Source organism: Balearica regulorum, chromosome 2 (assembly GCF_011004875.1).
Source record: "Balearica regulorum gibbericeps isolate bBalReg1 chromosome 2, bBalReg1.pri, whole genome shotgun sequence".
In the NCBI taxonomy this organism is placed as follows: domain Eukaryota; kingdom Metazoa; phylum Chordata; class Aves; order Gruiformes; family Gruidae; genus Balearica; species Balearica regulorum.
The window spans coordinates 66,025,623-66,048,261 of NC_046185.1; the positions used below are offsets into that span (position 1 = coordinate 66,025,623).

Below are 22,639 nucleotides of genomic sequence, written 5' to 3' on the forward strand. Positions count from 1 at the left end.
ACGAAAAACCCAGGACCATCTGTCTGCTCGCAGCACAAGGAGAGGCACTGCCAGCTTCATGCTGCCTTGAATTGAGCTGCTCAGCCCGGCTCTGCTCCAGCGCCTGGGGACCTCAGTGGGGACAGTGCAGCCCCTCGCTCGCTACAGACCCCTCCGTCTGCCGCCAGGCATATTATTTAAGGTCATATTTATAATCTGCCTGTACACTCATCAGAAACACAACTGTGCTCACCGAACAATTTAATGCAACTTGTCTGACACAGATTTTAGGCTGCTGTTATGCTGAATGTAAATGAGCGTGTGTGTAACACTGACCAAGGTTTCCTGTTATGAAGCTACCTGGGGATAAGGGAATTCACTTGTTGACCCAGATAGTACAAAAAGACCTGAATAAAGCCATGCCATGTATACAGAAACAGTGCAGGTACATATTTTTTCCTACTGAGGTACATAATATGTTATAATTTTTTAGTGGCCAAGTGATGGTGTATCAAGACAGTGTGAACACCTTGTGGCAGTTACAGAGGTGACCTTTACTATTTGCATCAAGTTAGGTAGGTCTTGTCTCTGCTAGGATTTTACGTAGATTTGGCTGGTAATGTGCAAAAACCAAATCCTTTTGCACTTCAAAAAAGCCTGCAGCAACATTTAGCAATCACTTTTTTAAAGCCAGTAAAACAATGCCAGGAGCCTCTGTGTGTACAATAGAACAAAGAGGCTTTCTTAAGAGTAGGCAAAAAAAAAACCCAAAAGCAAGTAATCAACCATGCAAGGCTGGTGGTAGACCACGGTCCTCTCTAGGAAAGACTCTTGGCTGCCTGTGTCACTTGGTGTCTCACAGCAAACCCTCTCTTCACTCTGTGTGCCAGCTGAGGCAACGGTCTAGGTATTTGACATGGGAGAGCGATGGAATTTTCCAAAGCACAAAATTTAATGGGTTGTTGCAAAACAAAAACCATTTTTGACCTCTTGCTGAAGAATGGGGAGCTAATCCTTTCTATCAGCAGAGAGCTGTTAATGCGTTGAAAAGATGACGCTGATTCCTTGATGGCGGCGCAAATGAATTAGAATGAGGGAAGGAAAATTGTCATCTTGTACTGAGCACCTCATAATTTTGCTGTCACTTGAAGAGCTAAGATTACTGCCAGCAGCAGATAATATGCAGTGAAAAGAACCAAAAGCATCAAGTTGCAGGAAAAAAAAAAAAAAAGACTTGCATGTGTGCAGTGAGGCAGGGAAGGAAGAAAGGGTAATAAAAACCTGTTCTGAACAATAAATTAACCACTTAGGGGCAGACTGAAGAAAACTAAATGCTACTGGGTCTTTTCTGTTGAAATGAAGGTAAAAAAAATTAAATATAAACTCATCCCTAACACCGCTTTATTTTATTGCACATAATCATAATAAACTGATATATTTGTGCTTTGAGAAATTGTGTTACAGAAAATGACAGCCAAGGCTTACAGCTGGGGAAAATGCTTCCAAAAATCTCTAATCAAATTCATCAGTAGATTTTGAGTCCACCGAGGGAGTAACCATTTCATAATTGTTTTCAGAGATCATTTGAGCACTTGAACTTGATGAGAACTGGCGCTCATATGCTAAAAGCAAACTTCAGGCTGATTGTGAAATACGCTGTTCTTGTTGTGCTAGATTATTATGTAAATAATCCAGAGGGGGAACAGAAATAATAGCATTTGACCTATACCACTGACTGAAAAGTGCAGCTTGCAAGTTGTAAATGTTATGGTCAGACATATAGTTCCCTCTTTGCCATCTTTATGTCCTGGCCTAAATAATGAGGTCTTGTTTCTGCTCTCCTAGCTGGGAGGCATCTGCAACTGAGATCAAAATGTAGCTGCAGATTAGAAACTGCAACCAGATATTCATAAAATTGTGCTTTGCAGATTGCTGATTATTTTCTGAATAACTATGTGGGTAATTCTTTTCTAATAACAAATACATTCAGCAAGTGTGTGGTCTTTCCAATGGTGATTTGAGATCAGAGAAATGGAAGAGTAGTCTAAAGCATTCACAGTGAGTTAAAAGATCAGCTGTGATTTTTCTGGAGCATCTGCCCTTTATGAGTATCATGATATTCTGACTTGTTTTTCACTTGGATCTTCTCACTTGGTTTATGGTACAGCCCTGCGAAGAGTTGTAATGGCCTGATGCTGTGAGTTAACCCCGGCAGGCAGCCCAGCCCCTCACAGCTGCTTGCTCAGCCCCACACCGTGGGATGGGGGGGAGAAATAGGAGGGCCAAAAGTGAGAAAACTCGTGGGTTGAGATAAATACAGTTTAATAAGTAAAAAAAGGAAACAAAGAAAAAATAAAAACAAACCCAAGAAAAACAAGTGATGCAAAACCCTCACACTTGCTCTTCACCAGCTGACCAATGCCCAGCCAGGCCCCAAGCAGCAGCAGCCCCGGAAAACTTCTCCCCCCAGCTTTTATTGCTGAGCACAACATTGTATGCTATGGGACGACCCTTTGGCGAATTTGGGTGAGCTTTACCAGCTGTGTCCTCTCCCAACCTCTTGCCCACCCCCAGCCCACTCGCCGGTGGGGCAGGGTGAGAAGCAGAGAAGGCCTTGATGCTGTGTAAGCACTGCTCAACCACAACACACCCCTGTGTTATTATCAACACTGTTTTCATCAAAACCCCAAAACATAGCACCATACAGGCTGCTACGAAGAAAATTAACTCTGTCACAGCTAAAACCAGTACACCCGGTCAAGCGACTACGAAATGTGGCAATAGGGTGAGCAGAAACATCTAAGGCTTGTTTTGCTGATGGTGTACCATGGAATTTCAAGGCAGGGTTTCCTTCTGTGTGTCCTGGTTTTGGCTACGGTAGAGTTAATTTGCACAAGGAGCCAGGACAGGTGAGCCAAGCTGGCCAGGGGGCCATACCATATTCCATACCTTGTGACACCATGCTCACCATAAAAGGGGGCTAGTCGGGGAGGGGCGGGTTTGGCGCGGCTCTGGGATGGCCTGTGCGTCTGGTGGGTCGGTCATCGGATTGGTAAATTGCTTTCTGTTATCACCCATTGTGAATATCAGTTATCAGTACTGTGGTTGATTGTTTCCCTCGCCCTTGCCATCCCAGTAACCTGTCCTTATCCCAACCCACGAGGCTTTGCCTTTGTTTTTCCATTCTCCTCCCCATTCCGCCAGGGGAGGGGTGAGTGAGCGGTGTGGTGCTCAGCTGCCAGCTGGGGCTGAACCACGTCACTGTGTTGTCCTCATATTTGAGGCTTATGTCAGGAATTTTACAAGTGTTTTTCCTTCTGTTGCTCTCAAAGTGCTCCTTTGGCACTGCTGGCTTGAGCTCATTGCCTCTGCAACAAAATGTCCAGTCATTTCACTGCACTGGAGAAGTCCTCCAAGCACCCTTCGTCATGCAGGGGAGCAGAGACAGAGCATGCTTAGGCTAAGTCTATACTCCAGAAATACACTGGTGTGTGGTGCCAGGAACCATACCCAGGCCCTGGAAAGCTAACATTTGCACTAAAAACCAGTTCCCTGGTTTGAGCCTGCCAAGTGCTGCCCATCAAACAACCCTCCATCACTGCATAGTGATGAAGGTGTTCCACATACCCCTTTGAAGGCTAGGGACCTCATTAACACAGATACAAGTCACCCCGTGGTCATCATCCTCAGCACCTAGCAACATCACTGGGCCATTCAATTTACTAATAGGAATACAGCCTTTCTCTTCACGTATGGGATGTGGTGGTGTTTGTCCTGCTTTTTTAAAGCTACTGATGGGAATTTTACCTCCCCTTGGCTGGGAAGCAGAACACCTAGCTGGAGTGCGAAGTGAGGCCGATCAGTTGTTGGTGAGCTTCCCCGTGGTACCCTGAGGGCCACAACGAATGGCAAAAACTGTTTCTTGTCCCTTCAGCAAACTGAAACCTCTCACCACATTTGTTTCAGTGGTGGCATTTGCCCCCAAATACCAGCCACTTTAGGAATTAGAAATAGAGTTTGGAATTAATAGGCTAAAGATATTATTCTTCTGTAAGACTGAGTAAATGGGCATACATGGAGGCAGATTTACTCAGAGGAACATATGCATGTACACTGGTGAATGGAAGTTGTGTGTGTTGGTGATAATCCTATTGCACAGGATTTTTTTTTTTCCCAGATCTGAAAAGTGATGATTTGAACCTGAAAAGTAGCACTTTTTTAACAATTTGCTCAAAATCATTGGTGACATACATGCATCCAGAAAAACTGGTGTGACCTCAACTTTGCTGTGTTAGTCAAGCCTTACGTTAACATCCTGTTATGGCTAGCCCTGGAAATGGCAATCTCATTTTGCCAGTAAATTCCTATTACATTGCAATATCACATCTGATGCTGTTTAATATTAGGGACATGCAGCTAGGATGTTCTTGTTCTTTGCTCACATTGCTTTCCCTGCTTAATAATTCCTCTATATGTTATTTGTAAAATTTCAGAAGTTGTCCAGGGATGACTGATGTTCCTTACTTTATTTTACAAATCATCTAGGATAACTCTGGACACTATGGAAATGGCAAGAACATCCTCTAGAAGGATCTCATCCCCACATGGAGCTCTCCTGAAGCCAGAGGCAACTGTGGATTTTGCAAGGTGGGTGCAAGCGTGAGGGAAAAAAAGTGAGTTCTCCAAAACAGTACTGAACCAAGCCTAGCAGTACTCTGATCTGTGAAAAAGACCAACAATTTGGTGGTCTTGAATACCATTCAGCCAGAGCTCTGTAAATGGTTTATCAACATAAATGGGCACAGGTTCTCAGACTATATTATGCAGGCTCCTCCACAGGGAAAAGCTTGTGCAGAGGGAGCAGAAATACCATACAAAATATTACTGCCACAGCCCATATCAGAGTTCACATCTTCTGTGTGAAAGGAGGATACTCCTGCATGTTCTAGCCATATCCCAGTCTTTTCCTAAAGTGACTGAAATTCAAAAAGTTGGTGGCTCAATGTAGCTAGAAAGCTTTCTGGTATTTAAATTTCACCTGTAATTGCTGCCGGTCTTCTCTTTAGTCATTGTATATTCAACTTTTTCTGCTCCCATGATATAGTCCAAGATAACTTTTCCTCCACACTTCTCACACTCTCTTCCTTGTCTCTTGGACTATGACGTTGTGAGCTGGAGGGTTATATGTCTCACCACTTAGGCTTAGCATGCTCTCTTAAAGGCTCTTGTTGACAAACCACATGGTCACTGACATCTCCAAAATGTGCTGCTTCTGCAAAAGCTTTTTGAGATTTAAAGAACATATTTTTTGCAGAAGAGGTTGCTAGGTTGAATGAAAGATACTGGTATTGATGGAAGGGCTATTGGTAGTTTCTGTGGGGGAAGGAGTAAGAATAGTCAAGGCTGAGAGAGAAGCTCAAACTTCTAAAAAGGAGAGAGAGAATCATGTTCAGTCTGAAATTTAGGTTGGAACTACTCCAGATTTATTTTACAGGTTCATTTAATCTGCTTCACTGGCCACAAAGAAAATCTGTTGTAATCTTCGGTTATTTCAGATGTATAAATAACATCTATGGAGCATGTTTCACTGCCTCGATTCCAAGGGGTAGTTAATCTCACAGGGCTGACGGGAATCCATTCAAGGCATGTTGTTTGATTAAGTTGGAGTCAATGGTAAAAGAAGCTTGCTGAGACATTGAACATGAGAGCCTTGAGTAAAGAAGAAATGGGATTTCACAGACCCTAAAAATGGTGCAGCTTGACTTAGTGACAGGTGAGCTGAGGAGCTGCAACGCTCACATACCTGTTTTAAATGCTTTAAAATGTTGCATTTCCATTCAGTATATTGCTAAGTGTGTTCTACATGTCACTAGGAGTGCCTGATACAGAGCAGGGAAAACTAGGATGCCAGTTTAGGCTGTGTGTTTAGGAATCATCCACCTTTGCTCTCTAGTTCCACATCTGAAGACATAAAAATTATAAAAGTTTCTAAATAAATGTGATGGGATGTGCAGAGGATTATGCTTACACGTGAGAGCTAAGTGGCAGAAGTAGATGAGCTCTTAAGAAACAATGATCCTGGTTTTATGCAAATATGCCTGTTAAATGCAGGAAGAGGAATATGGAAATAGATGATATAATAGTACAATGGAGTAACCAGAATTATTCTGACTAGATTTCTCTTATTAAGATTTTCATGAGGTGTCAGCTGCTCTTTGTAATTCTCTTCTTAACACTACCATCAAAGTATGCCTATTCAAAATATACACCTTTGCTGCTGCATTTATATTCATCCTATTTAAATCCAAGACAAAATATGGGGGTTTTTTTGTATGCAGGGTACTGAAATAATCATAAGAGCACACAGCAACCCGGAGTAAAGGGGCTGAAAAGACTCAGTCACAGATAACAACAGAGTACTTACAAGTGTGCCATTTCCTTTGCCAAACTAGGGATTGATGGAGGACAAGCAGTCTTCCCTAACAATTTTGCCCAAACTGGTGAAATCCAAAGAATGCATCAAATCATTCAGCAATATAAGACATATTTATTATTGTGCAATTAGATAGCTACTTGTTTTCTGCTCTTTTTCTAATTAAAGTTTAACGTCAAAACATCCCTAAATCCTGGAACATCTACAGGTTTCTGAACAGATGTGATCAATGTGAGGGGCCCAAATATCACATTTAATGGTGTCACCACACATAGAAAATGAACACAAAGATATTTATTGGGTAAAAATTATAACAAACAAGCAAAAAACTGGAGAGATCCCAAAATTGGAAGCACTATAAATTATTTTTAGGCTGAGTGGAAATAAAGCTGGCATGGATGGGTAGACTTCATGAACCTCTGAGCTCAGGCATAATTGGAAATTTGTGTTGTAATTGTGTTTCACATACTTCCATAGAGTGGCAGGCTAGCTGCCTCTTGGTCTTTAAAACACCCCTAATAATCACAGTGATTGAAAAGTAACACTCCCTTAAACCATACTGCTCTTGGAGATGCCTGACTGGCTGGTATTGTGGCATATGAGACAGTATGGCCCCATTCCGTCTGTGTTCAACCAGGGCAGTAAACAGTATCTACGGGGTTGCAAAGGCATAGCCAGGGAAGGTGTCACCCCTTTGAATTCGTTCTTAGAAATGCAACTAGCAAGGCTGGGTCATTTATATCTAGAGCTGCTTTCTGTCCCGACTTTCATGAGATGTTCTGAGCTTTTGCTGCACGCTGCAAGGCAGCTTTGCAAATCAGATTGGATCATCTGATTCCTCCCACCACAATGCTGCTCTGCAGCAGGATGACTCCAGGGTGTGACTTGAGTGTTGGTCTGACACCTGCTGTTGGCAACCAAAATCTTTCCCCTGGCTTCAGCAGGCCTAGGATCATGTTATTGATCACATCATAACATTGATGACATCATATGGTTGCTTCTCAGGAAAAAAGACAGATTCTTCAGTGCTAAAGCCATAATCCAAGTGGCAGAAAAGTTGGCGGGGAGAACATGCAGCATTTGAGACTACAAATAGCCTACCTTATGACAGTGTGTATGGCTTGGCACCAACTCATACTGACACCTGCCTTAGCTGCAGGGGAAGACAGGATTTAGGCTGAGAAGGAGGACAAGGGCAACAGAGTGGCTGGAAGACAGAAATATGTTATAAGATTGTATGTCAACACAGGGTGTGAGGTGCCAGACCTGCAAGATGTGGAGTCAAAAGTTCCTCAAAAGATACTTCATGTAATTAATGGTTAATTTGATGCATGAAGGCTGCTGTTCTGAGGACATTTCCCCCCCCACCCCACCCCTTTCTCTGTCAAATGTCTCCCTGATCAATGTCTCCTGAAGCTCCTAGTTTGCCCCTGCCCTGTTACTGTCAGTGAAGTATAAGCCGTGGATGCTGCAATGTTCCCTGCAGCCATGTAACTCACACAAGATCCAGCCCACTACCCTCATCTGCAATTTTGTCATGCCAGAAACTGTACCAACTTGAGCAGTCTTTAGAGAGAAATGTATCTCCAGCAGAACCACACTGATCCCCATTCCTATGGCAGGCAAATCGGTTACTCTTGGAATAACTTTTAAAATTACTTCATAGATCTGCTTTGGTAGAAGACAATGTAGCCTCTTTCCATTCTCCATGTGCCTGCTGCACCTGTGATCCTACCTAGGGCATCCAAGTTGTGATCATTTGCACCAATGCAGGTAACAGGAGATTAGGAGGCCCTGCTGACAGACACGGCAAGGACTGCTGCTCGGTAGCTGCTCAGGATGTGAGCTGCACCTGAGAGTTACAGGAATGCCACTGAGATCAGGCAGGAAACCCAGCTGGGTCTGGTCCAGTTACCCCAGTGTGGTGGGTTGACCCAGGCTGGAGGCCAGGTGTCCACCAAAGCTGCTTTATCACTGCCCTCCTCATTTGGACTGGGGAGAGAAAATATAACGAAAGTCTCATGGGTCGAGATAAGGACAGGGAGAGATTGTTCACTAATTACCATTATGGGCAAAACTGACTCAACTTAGAAAAAATTAATCTGATTTATTACCAATCAAATCAGAGTGGAGTAATGAGAAATAAACCCAAATCTTAAACCACCTTCCCCCCACCCCTCCCTTCTTCCTGGGCTTAACTTCACTCCCGAATTCTCTCCCTCCTCCCCCTGAGCAGCACAGGGGGACAGGGAATGGGAGTTGTGGTCAGTTCATCACACGTTGTCTCTGCTGCTCCTTCCCCCTCATGGGGAGGACTCCTCACACTCTGCCCCTGCTCCAGCATGTGGTCCCTCCCACAGGAGAGAGTCCTCCATGAACTTCTCCAACTTGAGTCCTTCCCACAGGCTGCAGTTCTTCATGAACTGCTCCAGCATGTGTCTCTCCCACAGGGTGCAGACCTTCAGGAACAGACTGTTCCAGCATGGGTTCCCCACGGGGCCACAAGTCCTGTCAGGAGCATGCTCCAGTGCGGGCTTCCCACGGGGTCACAGCCTCCTTCGGGCATCCACCTGCTCCGGCAGGTGGGGGTCCTCCACGGGCTGCAGGTGGAATCTCTACACCCCCTCATCCTTCCTCCATGGGCTGCAGGGGCACAGCCTGCCTCACCATGGTCTTCTCCACGGGCTGCAGGGGAATCTCTGCTCTGGCACCTGGAGCACCTCCTGCCCCTCCTTCTGCACTGACCTTGGTGTCTGCAGACTTTCTCATATCTTCTCACTCCTCTCTCTGGCTGCAAAAGCTGCTGCTCCTTTCTTTTTCCTTCTTAAATCTGTTATCGCAGAGGCACTACCACCGTCACTGATGGGCTCAGCCTTGGCCAGCGGCGGGTCTCTCTTGGCTCTGTCGGACATGGGGGAAGCTTCTAGCAGCATCTTGCAGAAGCCACCCCTGTAGCCCCCTTGCTACCAAAACCTTGTCATGCAAACCCAATACACTCAGTTTGACTTGGGCACCTCTCTTCAGCTGTGCTGATGTGCCTCTGTCAGTGGGTGAGGAGGGATAAAAGATGATTAAAATTCAATTACTGAAATGACAAAAATCCCCTTTCTGACTGCCTTCACTGATTCAGGTTACAACATAGTATCACAATTTCTCCCACTGGCACAACATGGAAAGTGGTAAAGAGCTGCCAGTGGGTAAGGATGACTTGCTGTAGGGGACTGAACTTCTTCAAGTGTCCTTGCTGCTGGGGAAGATGCCTGTGACAGCTGCGTCCCTGCTGAACTGACTAGTGGAGAGTAAGGCTCAACAGGAAAGGATGAAAATCACACCTCCTTACAAAGCCAGCAAACTCCCCGTGGTGTGGATTTGCCTGTAAACTGCGGAGAAGAGTCTCCGCTCAGGAGGCTGTGGGAGTTGGTTGTTTGGGATCCCTGGGAAGGTGGCCCAGTCCTCTCTCTGCGCTGGGAGGTGGACCCCTGGGATTGGAAACACCCTTCTTTTCACAGGCCAGATTGATGCTGTGATAGCTCCAATATCTAGGCATTACTGTAGCTGGAGGTGCAGGAAGCAGCAGCCTGCCTGGGCACTCATGTTCTGCCTCTGTCCAGGGCCTTCCAGTACCTGAAGGGGCCTACAAGAAAGCTGGAGAGGAACTCTTTACAAGGGCATGGAGTGATAGGACAAGGGGTAATGGATGTAAACTAAAAGAGGGTAGATTTAGATTAGATACAAGGAAGAAATTCTTTACTGTGAGGGTGGTGAGGCACTGGAACAGGTTGCCCAGAGAAGCTGTGGCTGCCCCCTCCCTGGAAGTGTTCAAGGCCAGGTTGGATGGGGCTTTGGGCAACCTGGTCTAGTGGAGGGTGTCCCTGCCCATGGCAGGGGGGTTGGAACTACATGGTCTTTAACATCCCTTCCAACCCAAACCATTCTGTGATTCTATGAATAAGGAATGGGAAACAATGTGTTTTGCTGATTGAACCTGGCCCTGGGGGCACAAATCCACCTGAGTTTAGTCTGTACCTTCCCTACCTTGAACCAGGTCCAGTCTCCTAGGCATCAAACTGGGAATTATACAGTAGCCTTGGCAGTGCTGCTTCATTAGCCTGTTGTGCTAGTGATTAAAAAAACAAAACAAAACAAATCAGCCTTGCCTGCTACCATCATTTTGTGTAGTAGGAAGCTGGGAGGGAGGAGGTGCTAGCAGTATCCCAGCAGAACGCTGCAGGCAGGCAGGCCTGGAAGGAACACATCATTTTTGCAGCTGATGCATGCTGAGAGGCCTGCGCTTGTCTGGCAGCAGCCAAGGAAGCAAGGTCCATGCTTTAGATACTGTTTCAGACAGAAACAAGGCAGTGGTTTAGTGCAGCTTGAGAAACTGTTTTGCTTCGTGTTTAAGCGGCCCTAGATCCAAAAATGTACATTTTTGCAGAGCAGGTGAATAGTGATGGAAGAGAAGATTTCTTTCTGGAAGTGTTAACTGAACACAGCATTAGACTTAATGCATAAGTAACTGCATGAAATTACACAGCCTTTCTTATGCAGATGTAATGATCTGATTTTTCCCTCCTGGGTATTAGAAAAGATGTGAACTTCTCAATTCTTTTTTTTGTTTCCTGCTGAAAGATGCCTGTGTTCCTTGGTGGAAGTAAGGTTGCGTGTATATAGCAAGCAAGAAACACAGTTTTCTGCTGAGCTGTGAGGAACGATTGGCAGGAAGGAAAGGAAGAGGTCAGCTGGCATTCTGCATACATCAGAAAAGGATGCAGATACAGGGAGGAAAAGACAGCAGAGGACCATCAACAGAAAAGGAATACAGTGCATTATATATATCTATACACATTCATATCCAGATAAGATTTGATTGACATTGCTATATATTAAAAGCACACAGTTTCTTTATCTTTTTACTAATATATTCACTTTTTAAAATTTTCTTTAAGGATGTCCTTATTCATTACATGTAAAGAGCAAACTGGGAAGACAGCAAATTGTAGCCATCTCTGTAGCAATCCTGTCTGTATTGGTAAAATAATCTCTGACATCATTTAGAGAGCTGGTTGGTGCCATGGGGAATCATAATAGAATTGTTTGATGAGTCCCACCAATTTCAAACTGCTAATCATGTTTCTTCTGAAAACCAGGGTTTGCAGTAGTCCCTGAGACACAGAGCGTAGCAGTATGGTACTGTACCAGCAAAATAACTCTTGGATTTACGCTGTTGCCCTCACTGAATGCATTTCAGGTTTCTTAGTTAGACATAAATGACTTTGATCTCCCAGATCCGTCAGTCACTTGTAGAGTACTTGAGATATGAGGTTTATGCAGTAATCCACCCCTTTAGGATGGAGGGCGACCAATCACAGTCCTGCTGCAGTGAAAATGATCCTTTCATTGAAACTAGGCATCGCTACCAGAAGCGAGCCGAAGGATTTCCAGAGCTGCCGAGCCTCTTCCTTTGCTTTCATCCAATAAGCATCTTTTCCTCCTTATTTTTATAGGGGCAATTAGGCAGCTCACGTGCCGCGGTTCTATAATGTGGCTGTTACGCACAACAACAATTCTCAGCAGTAAAGTGCAACAAGCAAAATGCTGCCGTTTGTGGATTTTTCTTCGGTCCTGGGAAAGGAGGCATGCTCGGTTCCCTTCCACCCAGCACAGGCTCTGAGACTTGCCTTTCCCTGCGCAGTGAGTTTGCTAAGCAATCTCTAGCGAGGGCGTTATCTCAGAACAGGTGCTGGAAGAGGCTGCCGTCCCTATGGAGATAAGGTGGGGGAAGTGAGGGAGAGGCAGATGAGTTCTGGATCAAAGGTTAGTCTCTTCCAGGGCTTGAAGTGATCCAGCCTGGGCAATACCTTTCCCAGGCAGTGAACACTGGCTTGACGATGACAACCACCCCCTTCATACCATAATTTTTTTAATTTCATACCATAATTTTTTTAATTGCATGAACCCAGAGGAGAATTCCCGCGGTGCAAAGCCTGAAGGTACACACCTGCAAAAGGCAGAGTGGCTGTGGAGGAGGGCCGGTGCTGCTATCAGAGACCTCGGTGGCGGCCGGGGCCTGCGGCGACGGGGCGAGGGGGGGGAGGGATCGGGCCGGTTGAGCCGCGCCACTCGCGGCCGCCGGCAGATGGCCCCCGCCACCGCCCTCCCGGACCCGCCGCAGCGCCGGGGGCTGCTCAGGCGAAGGAGGGGCCGGCTTCGCCGCGCTGAATCTCCCAGCCCGCTGCCCTCCTCCTCCCTCTCCGCGGCGGGCGCGATGGCTCCCTGAGGGCGATGCTCCCGGCCGCCGCCACCGCCTCCTCTACCGCCGGTAGCTCGGTGGGCGCGGGCGAGCGGCTCCCAGCGGCTCTCGCGAGGTGAGGAGGCCGGGCCGGGGTGAGGGCGCCAGCCCTCCCGGGGCGGGGGCAGCCTCCGCTGCCGCCTCCTCCCGCCCGTGCCTCAGCCGCCGGTGCCGGGCGGGGGGAGCCGGGCGGCGCGGAGAGGCCGGCTGTGTGAGGGGAAAGGAGGGAGCCGGCGTGGGGGCCGCCGTGAGCCCGGCCCGCCGCGTTTGACGGCTGTCTGTGGGCCGTTCCTTCCCTGGAAATGCACCTCCTGGCCGCGCCGGCAGCCGGGGGAGTCATGTAGCGCGGAGGGAGCGGGCTCCGCGGGGCGGGAGAAGCTCCTTCCCTCCGGCCGCGCTCACCACGCACACCGCACACACGCACCACAGAGAGGCGCACGGCCGGCCCTCCCCCCGCCCCGCTGGTTGCATGCCCGCCTCGCCTGGCGGAGGAACAGCGCGCCGCTGAAGCAGCCCCGCCGCCGGGCACCCCCGGGCGCCGGGCAGCGCCACCATGGCCGAGGAGAGCTCCGACGTCCCCAAAGAGTTGATCGGTAAGGAACGGGGCCTGGCGGCGGGGATAGAGACGGAGAGTCCTGGGGGAAGGTGTAGCGGCGGGGGGGTGTAAGTTTGGAGGCCGCCGTGCGTGACCCCGGGCTGCAGCGCTGCTGCGAGGGGCATATGGGGGGAGCCGGTGGGCCGCGGCGACGGGGCGGGTGTGCTGTAGAGCCGGGGATAGCTCTGCGGGGGCTGGCTGGGTGAGCCGAGGGGGGCTCTGCCGGTGCCGGAGGGGGCTCCGCGGGAGGTCGGGGGGACTCTGAGGAGCCGGCGGGGGGCGGTGAGGTGAGGCCGCGCCGCCGGCGCTTGGCCCCGCTGCTGCGTGCGGAGAATGGGCGTGCGGGGGCTGCGGGCCTGCGGCGGGGAGCGGGGAGGCGGCCGCGGGCAGCAGGGGCTGTAACCGCGTAACCATCCCCGGGCAGCGCGGGCTTCCCCGGCGGCTCCCGCCGGGCAGTGACAAGCGGCCGCCTCCCGATGCCCGGTGTGCCCGCCCTCCGGAGGGGGCTGCCGGGGGGGGTCTCCGGGGGGCTGGCAGGCGTGCGGTGAAACTGCCCCGGCCCTCCCGCGCCGCGACACCCGCGCCGGGGCAGGTTCTCCGAGCGCCTCAGCCTGACGGCACAGGTTGAGGCACCGAGCTGGGGCTCTGGCTGCTATTTTTTTTTTTTTTTTTCTCCTAGGTTTTGCATAGTTTAAGACTCATTTTCCTATGTATGCACGAGATTTGTAATTAAAGTTTTAAGGCTACATGCACACAAACCCTCATATTCCATGGTAATGCTTAGGAAATCATAGGTAATGATAAGGTCCCTGGAAATGCTGTCATCACTATTGAGGAGTTTTCTATAAATGGCTCATTAACGCGGTAAGTTGGTAATCAGTGTCGTTTGGGGGTAACAGGTCTGATGCTTTAGGCCTGGTCCTCAGACACCTTGCTCAGGCCAAACTTCCTTCGGTTTTAGTTGCGGTTTTGCTTGTTGAAGAGAGATCTAAGGATCTCACCAACACGAGAATGATTTATTTTAAAATGTTGCCTTAATGACAGATGGAAACAGAAATTTGTCAGGCAATAAGGTACATGCTACATTGAATACAGTCCTTACAAACCTCTCCTAGTTCGTTTATACTGTTGCATGTCCTTCAGTTTTGTCAGCCAGCACTATTGGTGGGAACTGGTTTTAACATTTATAAAATATTGGTAAAAATCTGGATGGAAAGTTGCAGCTGTTGCAGATTTTTTTCCTGTATAGACAAAATAGCTCTGTTTTGCAGTCCTTTTAGTGTGCAAACTGTGGGGTTTGCTTTAGTCTGTAGCTTACTACTGAGAAGTGATGAGCTTGGAAGTGTCCTAGGAGTAGCTATGGTCAAAACCATGAACTTTTTCTTCTTTAAAATGGCCAGGCATGTTGAGAACTAATGCATGGTACTACTTACTGTGGATCTGCCCTGTACTCTAGTATGCTATAGGTGGGGTGTGCTCCATATTATGAGGAAGAGCAAAGCGAGCATCTTCATGCATCCCATCCTCTGGTGGCTTTGGACGATTTTAAGAATTACCGGGAATTGCAGTCCTGGTGCCCTGCACCCACCCAGCTTGCTTTGTCAAGGGCTTTTCTGGGGCATGTGGATCTGTTCATGTGGATTGGTTTGATTTCTAGCAGTATTTTGGTGTCTGCATGTTAAAATTTAACCTTTTAAATAGACTTTTTTGTAGTAACTCTGTGTTTTGAGAACAGGATGAAAGGATGTGCCTTAGCACTTCAGTGATTGGAGCGTGGAGATTAAACTAGGGGTAGGAGTGTTTGAGCTGCAGTTTTTGTTCTGTTACTCACTTCCTGTGTGACCTTTGTCAGGTCTTGTAGGTCATAGTCTTCAAAAAACCCTCTCAATGATGGCTTACCTGGATTCACTCCTCTGAGGTGCGAGTGTCTGAAGGCAGGCACTCATAGTCTCCTGTGTTAAAAATGAATGAGCACTTGAAAATATGAGCCTTAATGTTGTGTTTCCATCTCTCAATCTGAAAAAACTGCTTTGCAAGCCCACTTGCCATTGATGTGTAAGGAAGCGTCCTCAGTCACATGGGGAATATATATGAAATCTTTATCTTAACTCTTTGAAAAAGAATTTCTAGCCCTTTCTGGCAGGTGGAGCCTTGGAGGGAGCTGACATCCTGACACTCTGCGAAGGAGTCTCGCGTCCCAGGCCCTTTCTCTCCCTATGGCTTGTTGAAGTTAGAGTGTTGGAGCTGAGGGCTTGCAGTTTCGCTCCCACTGCTGCTTTGTGGAACAGTGAAGGGAAGGAGGTTTCCCCATGCTGGCACCTCAGCAGGAAGTCCCTTGCTAGATGCAGGCACTTGGAACTGTTTGTGGGAGAGGAGAAATCCAAAGGCAGAGGCTGGGGGTGGAGGTAAAGTAGCAGAAACAGCAGCAATACCTTTCCTTCTGCAAGGTGGTAGGACTTTATGAAAAAGACCGTGTGGTCAGCTTGCTTCTGGGTTCCCAAGCAGGGACAGAAAGACCAGAATTAGGCGTTACCCATGGGAGAGGAAGCCTCTGGAAAACAGTTCACATCGTGAGGACAGGGCTGGACTTTCCCCCCGGCTTTGCTTACCTGGCTGCTCAGGGAGCTTGCAGCCTGGCTCCTGACCAAGTGGTTGCCTGGGGAGCTAGCTGCGCTGGCCGTCTGCCATGGGGCTGCCGCAGCTTGGGGCAGGCTTCTTGCCGGGCAAGCCGCTGCTACCGAGGAGCTTTTGTTTCCTGATAGGAAAATTAAAATTCCTGGGGAAAACATGCCGATTCTGCAGAAAGAGTTCTTTCTGGTGGAGAGTCACTCCGATCAGGCGCATTTCTGACTTGCACACCCTCCTGCCCTGCAGGCAGAACACTGTGGCCTGGGCTAAATGTCCAAGCTTAATAAATGGTGTGTTGTTTGTGCTAACGTATTCTGACTACCAGATGAAAATTGTGCAGAAAAGTGCTATACAGAGCACTATAATTAAAAGCCTTAGGAAGAGCCCATTATCTTCAGTTTTAGCCTTTAAACTTTAGTGTGCATGAGGGCAAAGTGTGTCTGGGGAGAGTGGAGACTTGCCTTTTACAGATGCCAGTTGTAGTGCTAGAAATAGGTTAATGTGTTTAAAAGATTTCTTTCTCATTCCTTTTCTGTGGGGGCTGGGGAGTGAAACTTATGGAAGGTGCCAAATTGGCTCTTCTAGATGAACTCCTCTGTTTATCTCACAATTACATCAGTGTCAGTAGCTGTATAAGCTTTCTGACACAGTTCCCTGTGTATATGTTCCCTTCAGGCCAGGGTGCAAACGTTTAGTGGAAAGGCTGGTTCATTTCATACTTGGCAGAGACCACATTTACATGTATATGTATATATGTATTAAAGCATTATAGCAATTAATGTAACTTTGGTGTTGGCACCATGAGGTGGCTACGTTGTCATTGGGACTTGGACCCAGACCAGTGTTGCCTCCCATAGCATCGGCTGCATAGCTGTCAGGTGTTAGTATCTGAAAGTCTGCTCAGTTTGCTTTGCGACTTAAACACGCAGAATGCAAAACCTGTGAACACTGGCTTTTCCATTATCTGACCCATTTAGCCTCCCTGATATTAATAACATCAAGCTAAATTTGTTGCAATGCAAGAAGCTAACTGGCTTCAGGAAGCTTTTCAGGTGTAAATAATAGCGAGTGAGGAATTTGTTGTATTTTCCCAGAGCAGAGCTAAGCAGTGCTGGAGCTTGTCTCGGGAATGCTTTTGATGTGTAAGTAGCGTTGGACAGAAATATCAAATTGTATTTAGAATCCTGGCATATGAAATCGATAATCCTATTGTAGTAGACATAACTTATTGTGTAGATGACATACTTAGAAAAGTTCTACTTGTGTTAATACTGGTGCGTGTGCATGAGACTTCCATGAGTGCAAGCAGTTGAACAATGTAGCTCTGACTCTTCCTGAAAACTTGATAGTGGTGTCTGTTTCCTTCTCATATTGTCACTAGAGGTATTTAACTAAGGTATTTTCTTTTATTTCAGAAAGTGTCAGGGATGTTATTGGGAGGAAAATCAAAATTTCGGTCAAGAAAAAAGTAAAGCTGGAAACCAAGGGAGATAAAGTGGATAACAAAATATTGGTAAGTATGATAGACTGACTCTGATTAAATTTGTGGAGGAAAAGCCAATATCTTCTCAGTAGGCATTAATTCTCCTCTTGAAAGGTTTTTTGAAATTTGTGTGTACCGTAAGATATACATATCACTTATTTTCCCACATTCTTGCTAGCCTGCACAGCAAGTTGATGTGCAGGCATGCACACGTACATGTGTGTTTGTCACTGAGTTATCCTTCGGAGTTTAGGGTATTGTGTTGTGGACTGATGCTAAAGCAAGCTATTATTAGAACCTGTTCTAAAATAATTTGCTGCCTTTGCTGGTTAGGTTTCCCATTTACATCTCTAGGAATTTTGAGTGGACAAGAAATGCAAAATGAAGCATATAGAATTACTTATCTTTTGAGAATCTTCTGAAGCCTTTATGCAGTGAAGAGTAACAGTAAAACTATTGTGCTTTTTGAACTGAAATGGCTATTTGTACTTTTTAGTGTTCTCTGTTAAGTCACACATCTGCAATTTAAAAGAAATGCTTACTGTGTGGGATCCTCCATTGTCATTCCTAAAACTGTAGTGGGGGAGAGTGTCAAATTAATCTCACTTAAGTATGCTTTCCTGTTTTCTCAAGAATAGTTTTGCTGGCCTCTCTTGATAAGAAAGCTATGGTAATGAGCTGGTATGCTTGCTTACTGTCTTGAATATGCAAAAAGAGATAGAACTTTATTTTTTCATTCTTTTCATACCTCTCTATCAGGAGAACTAGAGTAACAAATAGAAATAACTACAGTGCTGCTGTAGTATTTTGCAAGGTGTTTGAACTTCGGTGCTTTCTGTCAGTAAGAATGATATTGCATATTTGAAGGTTTCATTGCCAAGACTGTTGTTACAGATTTTAGGTACATTCCCCATGCAGATATTCTATTTTGTCTTTAAAAAACACAAGTTATTAATCAGTTCTGAATTATCTTCATAAAGTACATGTTGATTATCCTAGGGCAGTGAGACTGTTGATAATGGTCTACTTTTCAGCGAGAGCAGCTACTTAAGCAATTTAAAGTATTTTCTGCATAATATCTACCCATGTTATATGTAGCTCCTAGGTTTACGTCTCCTGTTTCCGTACTGGAAATAGGTTGAGTATGTGAATGTTGATTGATCATCTCTATTTGAAAGCTCTGTTTATAGGGAAGGCTGACAGTTTCATTGAAGCAGTAACACTTGATTGCCTTTTTGACTTATACAGAATCATTACTGTTATCAATAGTGAAATATACTGTGGAAATACTGAAATACTGTTCTGATCTGATGGGACCAAAAGAATATCAAGCTTTGAATTGTCAGTGAAGTTTCTGAGGGATGTACTACTAAGCAGTAAGATGCCTAAATGTGATGACTCAGATGGTTTTTTTTTTTTCTCTCCTAAGCTCTCAAGTAACCTTTTCTGAGTGAAGAAGTACTGAAAGGGAGGGAACCTGCTTATGGGGTTCTTGTGTGCGTGCGTGCGTGTTGTCTTCATTGTGCAGGATAAGTCTTTCAAGGGGATGAATTGCTGAAGGGGTGAATTGTCTGGTAGAACCATTTGTTCTTTGATACAAAAATGCAGAGGATTTATACTGGGGGGGAAAAAAAAAAAAGAGAATGTTTTCATAGTTAGAGAAATTGACTGTTGACTGCTCGGGTTGGAATTTGTGTTTTCTCCTGCCGCAGAAGAAAACTGCCCTGTGTGAAGCTGTACAAATCGCTACTGGCATTTTTTTTACAATGTTTCTCTAATTGCATGTGTGTATCTTTATTTATGTAGGTCTTCTTGCAGAAGTGCTGAGTGTTGTCTGCTGTGGCAGGGGCCAGTGGAGACTCTGGTTCCTTTTGAGGATGCAGAGTTCTCTGAAATGCAGAGTGCTCTGAAAAACATGACACCAGCAACACCTGACATTGGGTACCTCAAATTAGTGGAGACTTTTTGGCCTTACTGTGTCTACATGCTCTCATTTCTTATCTGTGAAGTATGAGGAGATAGACCCTCCTCTCCTTAAGAGTGATGCTGAAGATAAATAACTTTGCTTCAGAAATATGGAGATGCTTAATGCTAAACACCACAGGAAAGCTGCCAAACAATTTTTGTACTCCGAGCTGGGACTTCATGGTATTCAGTAAATAATGCATATGGCCGCATTCTGACCAGGGCACATAAAACTGAATGCTGAATTGCTATGTCATGGGTGAGCACGTCAAACTGAATGAAGTGTTGGCGGCAAAAGCAATTTAGTAATTAAAGACTATATCTTTAAGTGCATGCAGCAGAGGGCTCAAATGTGATTGCATGGGCAACCTTCATGCCAGCGCTCCTCGACTCCTCAGAGCTGAGTTTTGAAATGTTAATGTTCTTCTGAGCAGTCTCTTGAGTGCATGCGTCGCAGTGAATTGTTTTGAGATTTTGTTTTAAATTTTATTAGTAGTTAGGTGTTTACAAGCAAATTAAGTAGCATGCGTTGGGTCCAGCACTTAATAAGGAGAAGATACCAGTTGCTCTCAGTCTAGCTAACCCCAGAGCTCAAGGAATGTGCTGAAGGTTTTAGAGGAGGTTGATCACAGAGGTTGGCACTGAGCCCTAGCACCCAAATCTGTGCTTTAATTAAATGATCTCTCATCCTTCCTTCCTAGGAAAATCCAGCAAAATCAGTACCGCTTTGAGAGATTATTTAAAAATGACTGCACTTGGCAGGTAACTATAAAAACGCTTGACCTCTGGCCCTGTTGTTCACAGCGTATTCAAGGTGCAAGGTACTAGAATATAGATATAACTATCTCCTTAAGGCACTCTGTTCTAGGAAATTCCTCTGATATTAAGATGGAAATTGGAATCTGAGACTAAAGAAAAAATTGGGGGGGAGGAAGGTGTTGCTTGAAATATGATCCCTATGTTTAAGCTGAAGGAGGGTCGATTTAGATTAGCTGTTAGAAAGAAATTCTTTACTGTGAGGGTGGTGAGGCACTGGAACAGGTTGCCCAGAGAGGTGGTGGAGGCCCCATCCCTGGAAGTGTTTAAGACCAGGTTGGATGAGGCTTTGGGCAACCTGGTCTAGTGGAGGGTGTCCCTGCATGCAGCAGGGGGGGTTGGAACTAGATGGTCTTTGAGGTCCCTTCCAACCCAAACCATTCTATGATTCTATGAAAGTGGTGAAGGTGAGTGAACTCCATGCTTGCCATAAAGGTGCTTTAGGACCTCAGCTCTGGGTGCCAGTTTGGAAATTATGACTGAGTTTTGAGGTCTTTTTTTCCTTCTTTTTTTCTCTTCAGTCTGCATAATGAGCTTGCTGCCTCAGTAAACTCCGTTTGCAGTTACTTAGTTTTTTAGTTAGTCATAATGATGCAAACCAGTAAACATGGTGAGGTGCTCAACTGCCTCTGGTCTGCTGGTACGAGGTCTCAGGTGTGAAGGCAGCAAACTGGTATCCAACCCTGAAAAGCCCATAACCAGCTTGAATGGGCAGAAGATCAGTGTTTGGGCAATTAGGGCCAAACTCCAGCCCTATCCAAGCCTTCTTTATACTCTAGCAGAGCAAGGCTGCCATTAGGGGGGTGAGAAAACACCCAGGCATACAGGAAACCTTGAATGGTAAACAGGCACCAAGGAGGAGCTGCCCCATGGGGCAAGGGGGGCAGGCATTGCGGGGGACCCTGATGGGGTGCAGGCCTGCCACGCACCAGCGAGGTGAGCAGAGCAGGACTGCGGGTGGTAGCCAGGAGCAGTGGTGCTCTGGTGATCACCAGCTGGGCCACAGCGCCGAGGTCAAGCCAGGGAGTTGGGTCAGTGGGACTGGCTCAGCCAGGAAAATGGTTGGGCACAGGTGTAGCTGTGGCATTGCTCAGGCTGGGGCTGAGTGCCAGAACTCCGGAGCAATATGGGGACCACCAGTCAAGGCTTCTCCCAGCTTTTTGGGTCACACACCTGCACCATGTCAGAGCTGGCCTCCGGTGCAGGCAGCCAAACTCCTGCAGAGCCCTCAGGCAGGCCACTATAGCTAGCTCCCAGTGGCCCTCAACCAGAGGCAGAGTACCGCTGCAGGAACAGACTCCACTCTGGCTTCACTATGGTTCTTGCAACAGTAGTCTTATTGGGTTAAAATAGATAAGGGCCTCACTGTTTTGGTTAAGGATTGTTTTGGTTTTGTGGGATTGTTTTGTTTAAACCTGATTTCTTATGAGGACAAGGCTTCAGGCATTGTGCTGAGTGGCTGCTGGGTTCCTCCACAACTGACAACTTCTGACCTTCTTGGCTGGTTTCAACTTAAGCTGATGGGTATGTAGAGGTCTCAGTTGTAATGATAATAGTGTTGGGTTTGGGGGTGGGGGGAAGCAGTCAGAAAAAGAAGAGAAACTTTACACCTACTCCTTACTCTGAGAGCCCCACCTTTTGGCACCATCAGAGATCCAATGGAATGCCTTGTCCGAGAAATATTTCTGTGTTTTGTCATGTTTTTTAACCCAGAGGCCTTGGTGATTATCAACTACAGACAAACCCCAGCAGGAAACTGGGCTGCTTAGTTTCGGTGTTTGTGATGCTGCTTTTTCCCCCCCAAAATACCCAAGATAGTGTTTTTTATGAATGCTTCCCATTGCAGTTTCTTCCTGTCAGATTTATTGTGATTAGTAGCAATCACTGAGAAGTTGAAATTGTAAGATAAAGGCAATATGTTAAATACATCTGACCAACTCATTATGAAATACAGATGTTTCTGGGGTGGTTCATGACAGGCCAGAATTCCAGGATTCCTCTTACTTTTTGTTTCTTTTAATTCTATTAATAAAAAAGAATTGTCCTAGTCTAGTTGCCTTTGAGATTAGTTTTCCTTTCCAAAATAGTATTATTTTAGACATTAAAGATGAGGAAATATTGTAATCTCATACTTGGTGCAAATTACTATGCTCTCTATATGGCTGGTCTGGGTTCTTTTTGCTTTGTTGTTGTTGTTTGGGATTTTTTTTAATGTTTTCATAACCTTAAGGTCATAGAGTAGTGCGATGTGATGTAGTGACCACAAGCACTTTATTAGGAAGTCCCACTGAGGAATTCTGGTTAAGCTGCTGCCCCAGGTAATTTAGTTCTCTTTGTTAAAATATTACAGTCCTACTTCTGGAACTGGGACAGTTGCTTTGGCAGGTAAAATGTACTGTATGCCCAGCATGTATTTACTGGGAGTAATTTATATGTCCTTGTTGCTTTCTT

General features: G+C 46.2%; 1 protein-coding gene across 2 annotated transcripts in view; it reads left to right on the top strand.

The window, feature by feature from the left end:
- Positions 1-12,818: 12,818 nt before the first annotated feature.
- Positions 12,819-22,639, top strand: part of CARMIL1 (capping protein regulator and myosin 1 linker 1) — a 193,814-nt gene continuing 183,993 nt past the window's right edge. The window contains exons 1-2 of one of the 2 annotated variants that reach the window (XM_075744582.1): positions 12,819-13,294; positions 17,340-17,437. In XM_075744582.1, the coding sequence (XP_075600697.1) occupies positions 13,255-13,294; positions 17,340-17,437 (138 nt within the window). In that variant the 5' untranslated portion in view covers positions 12,819-13,254. The remainder of the gene's footprint in view (positions 13,295-17,339; positions 17,438-22,639) is intronic. The other variant, XM_075744581.1, reaches the window with a different exon arrangement.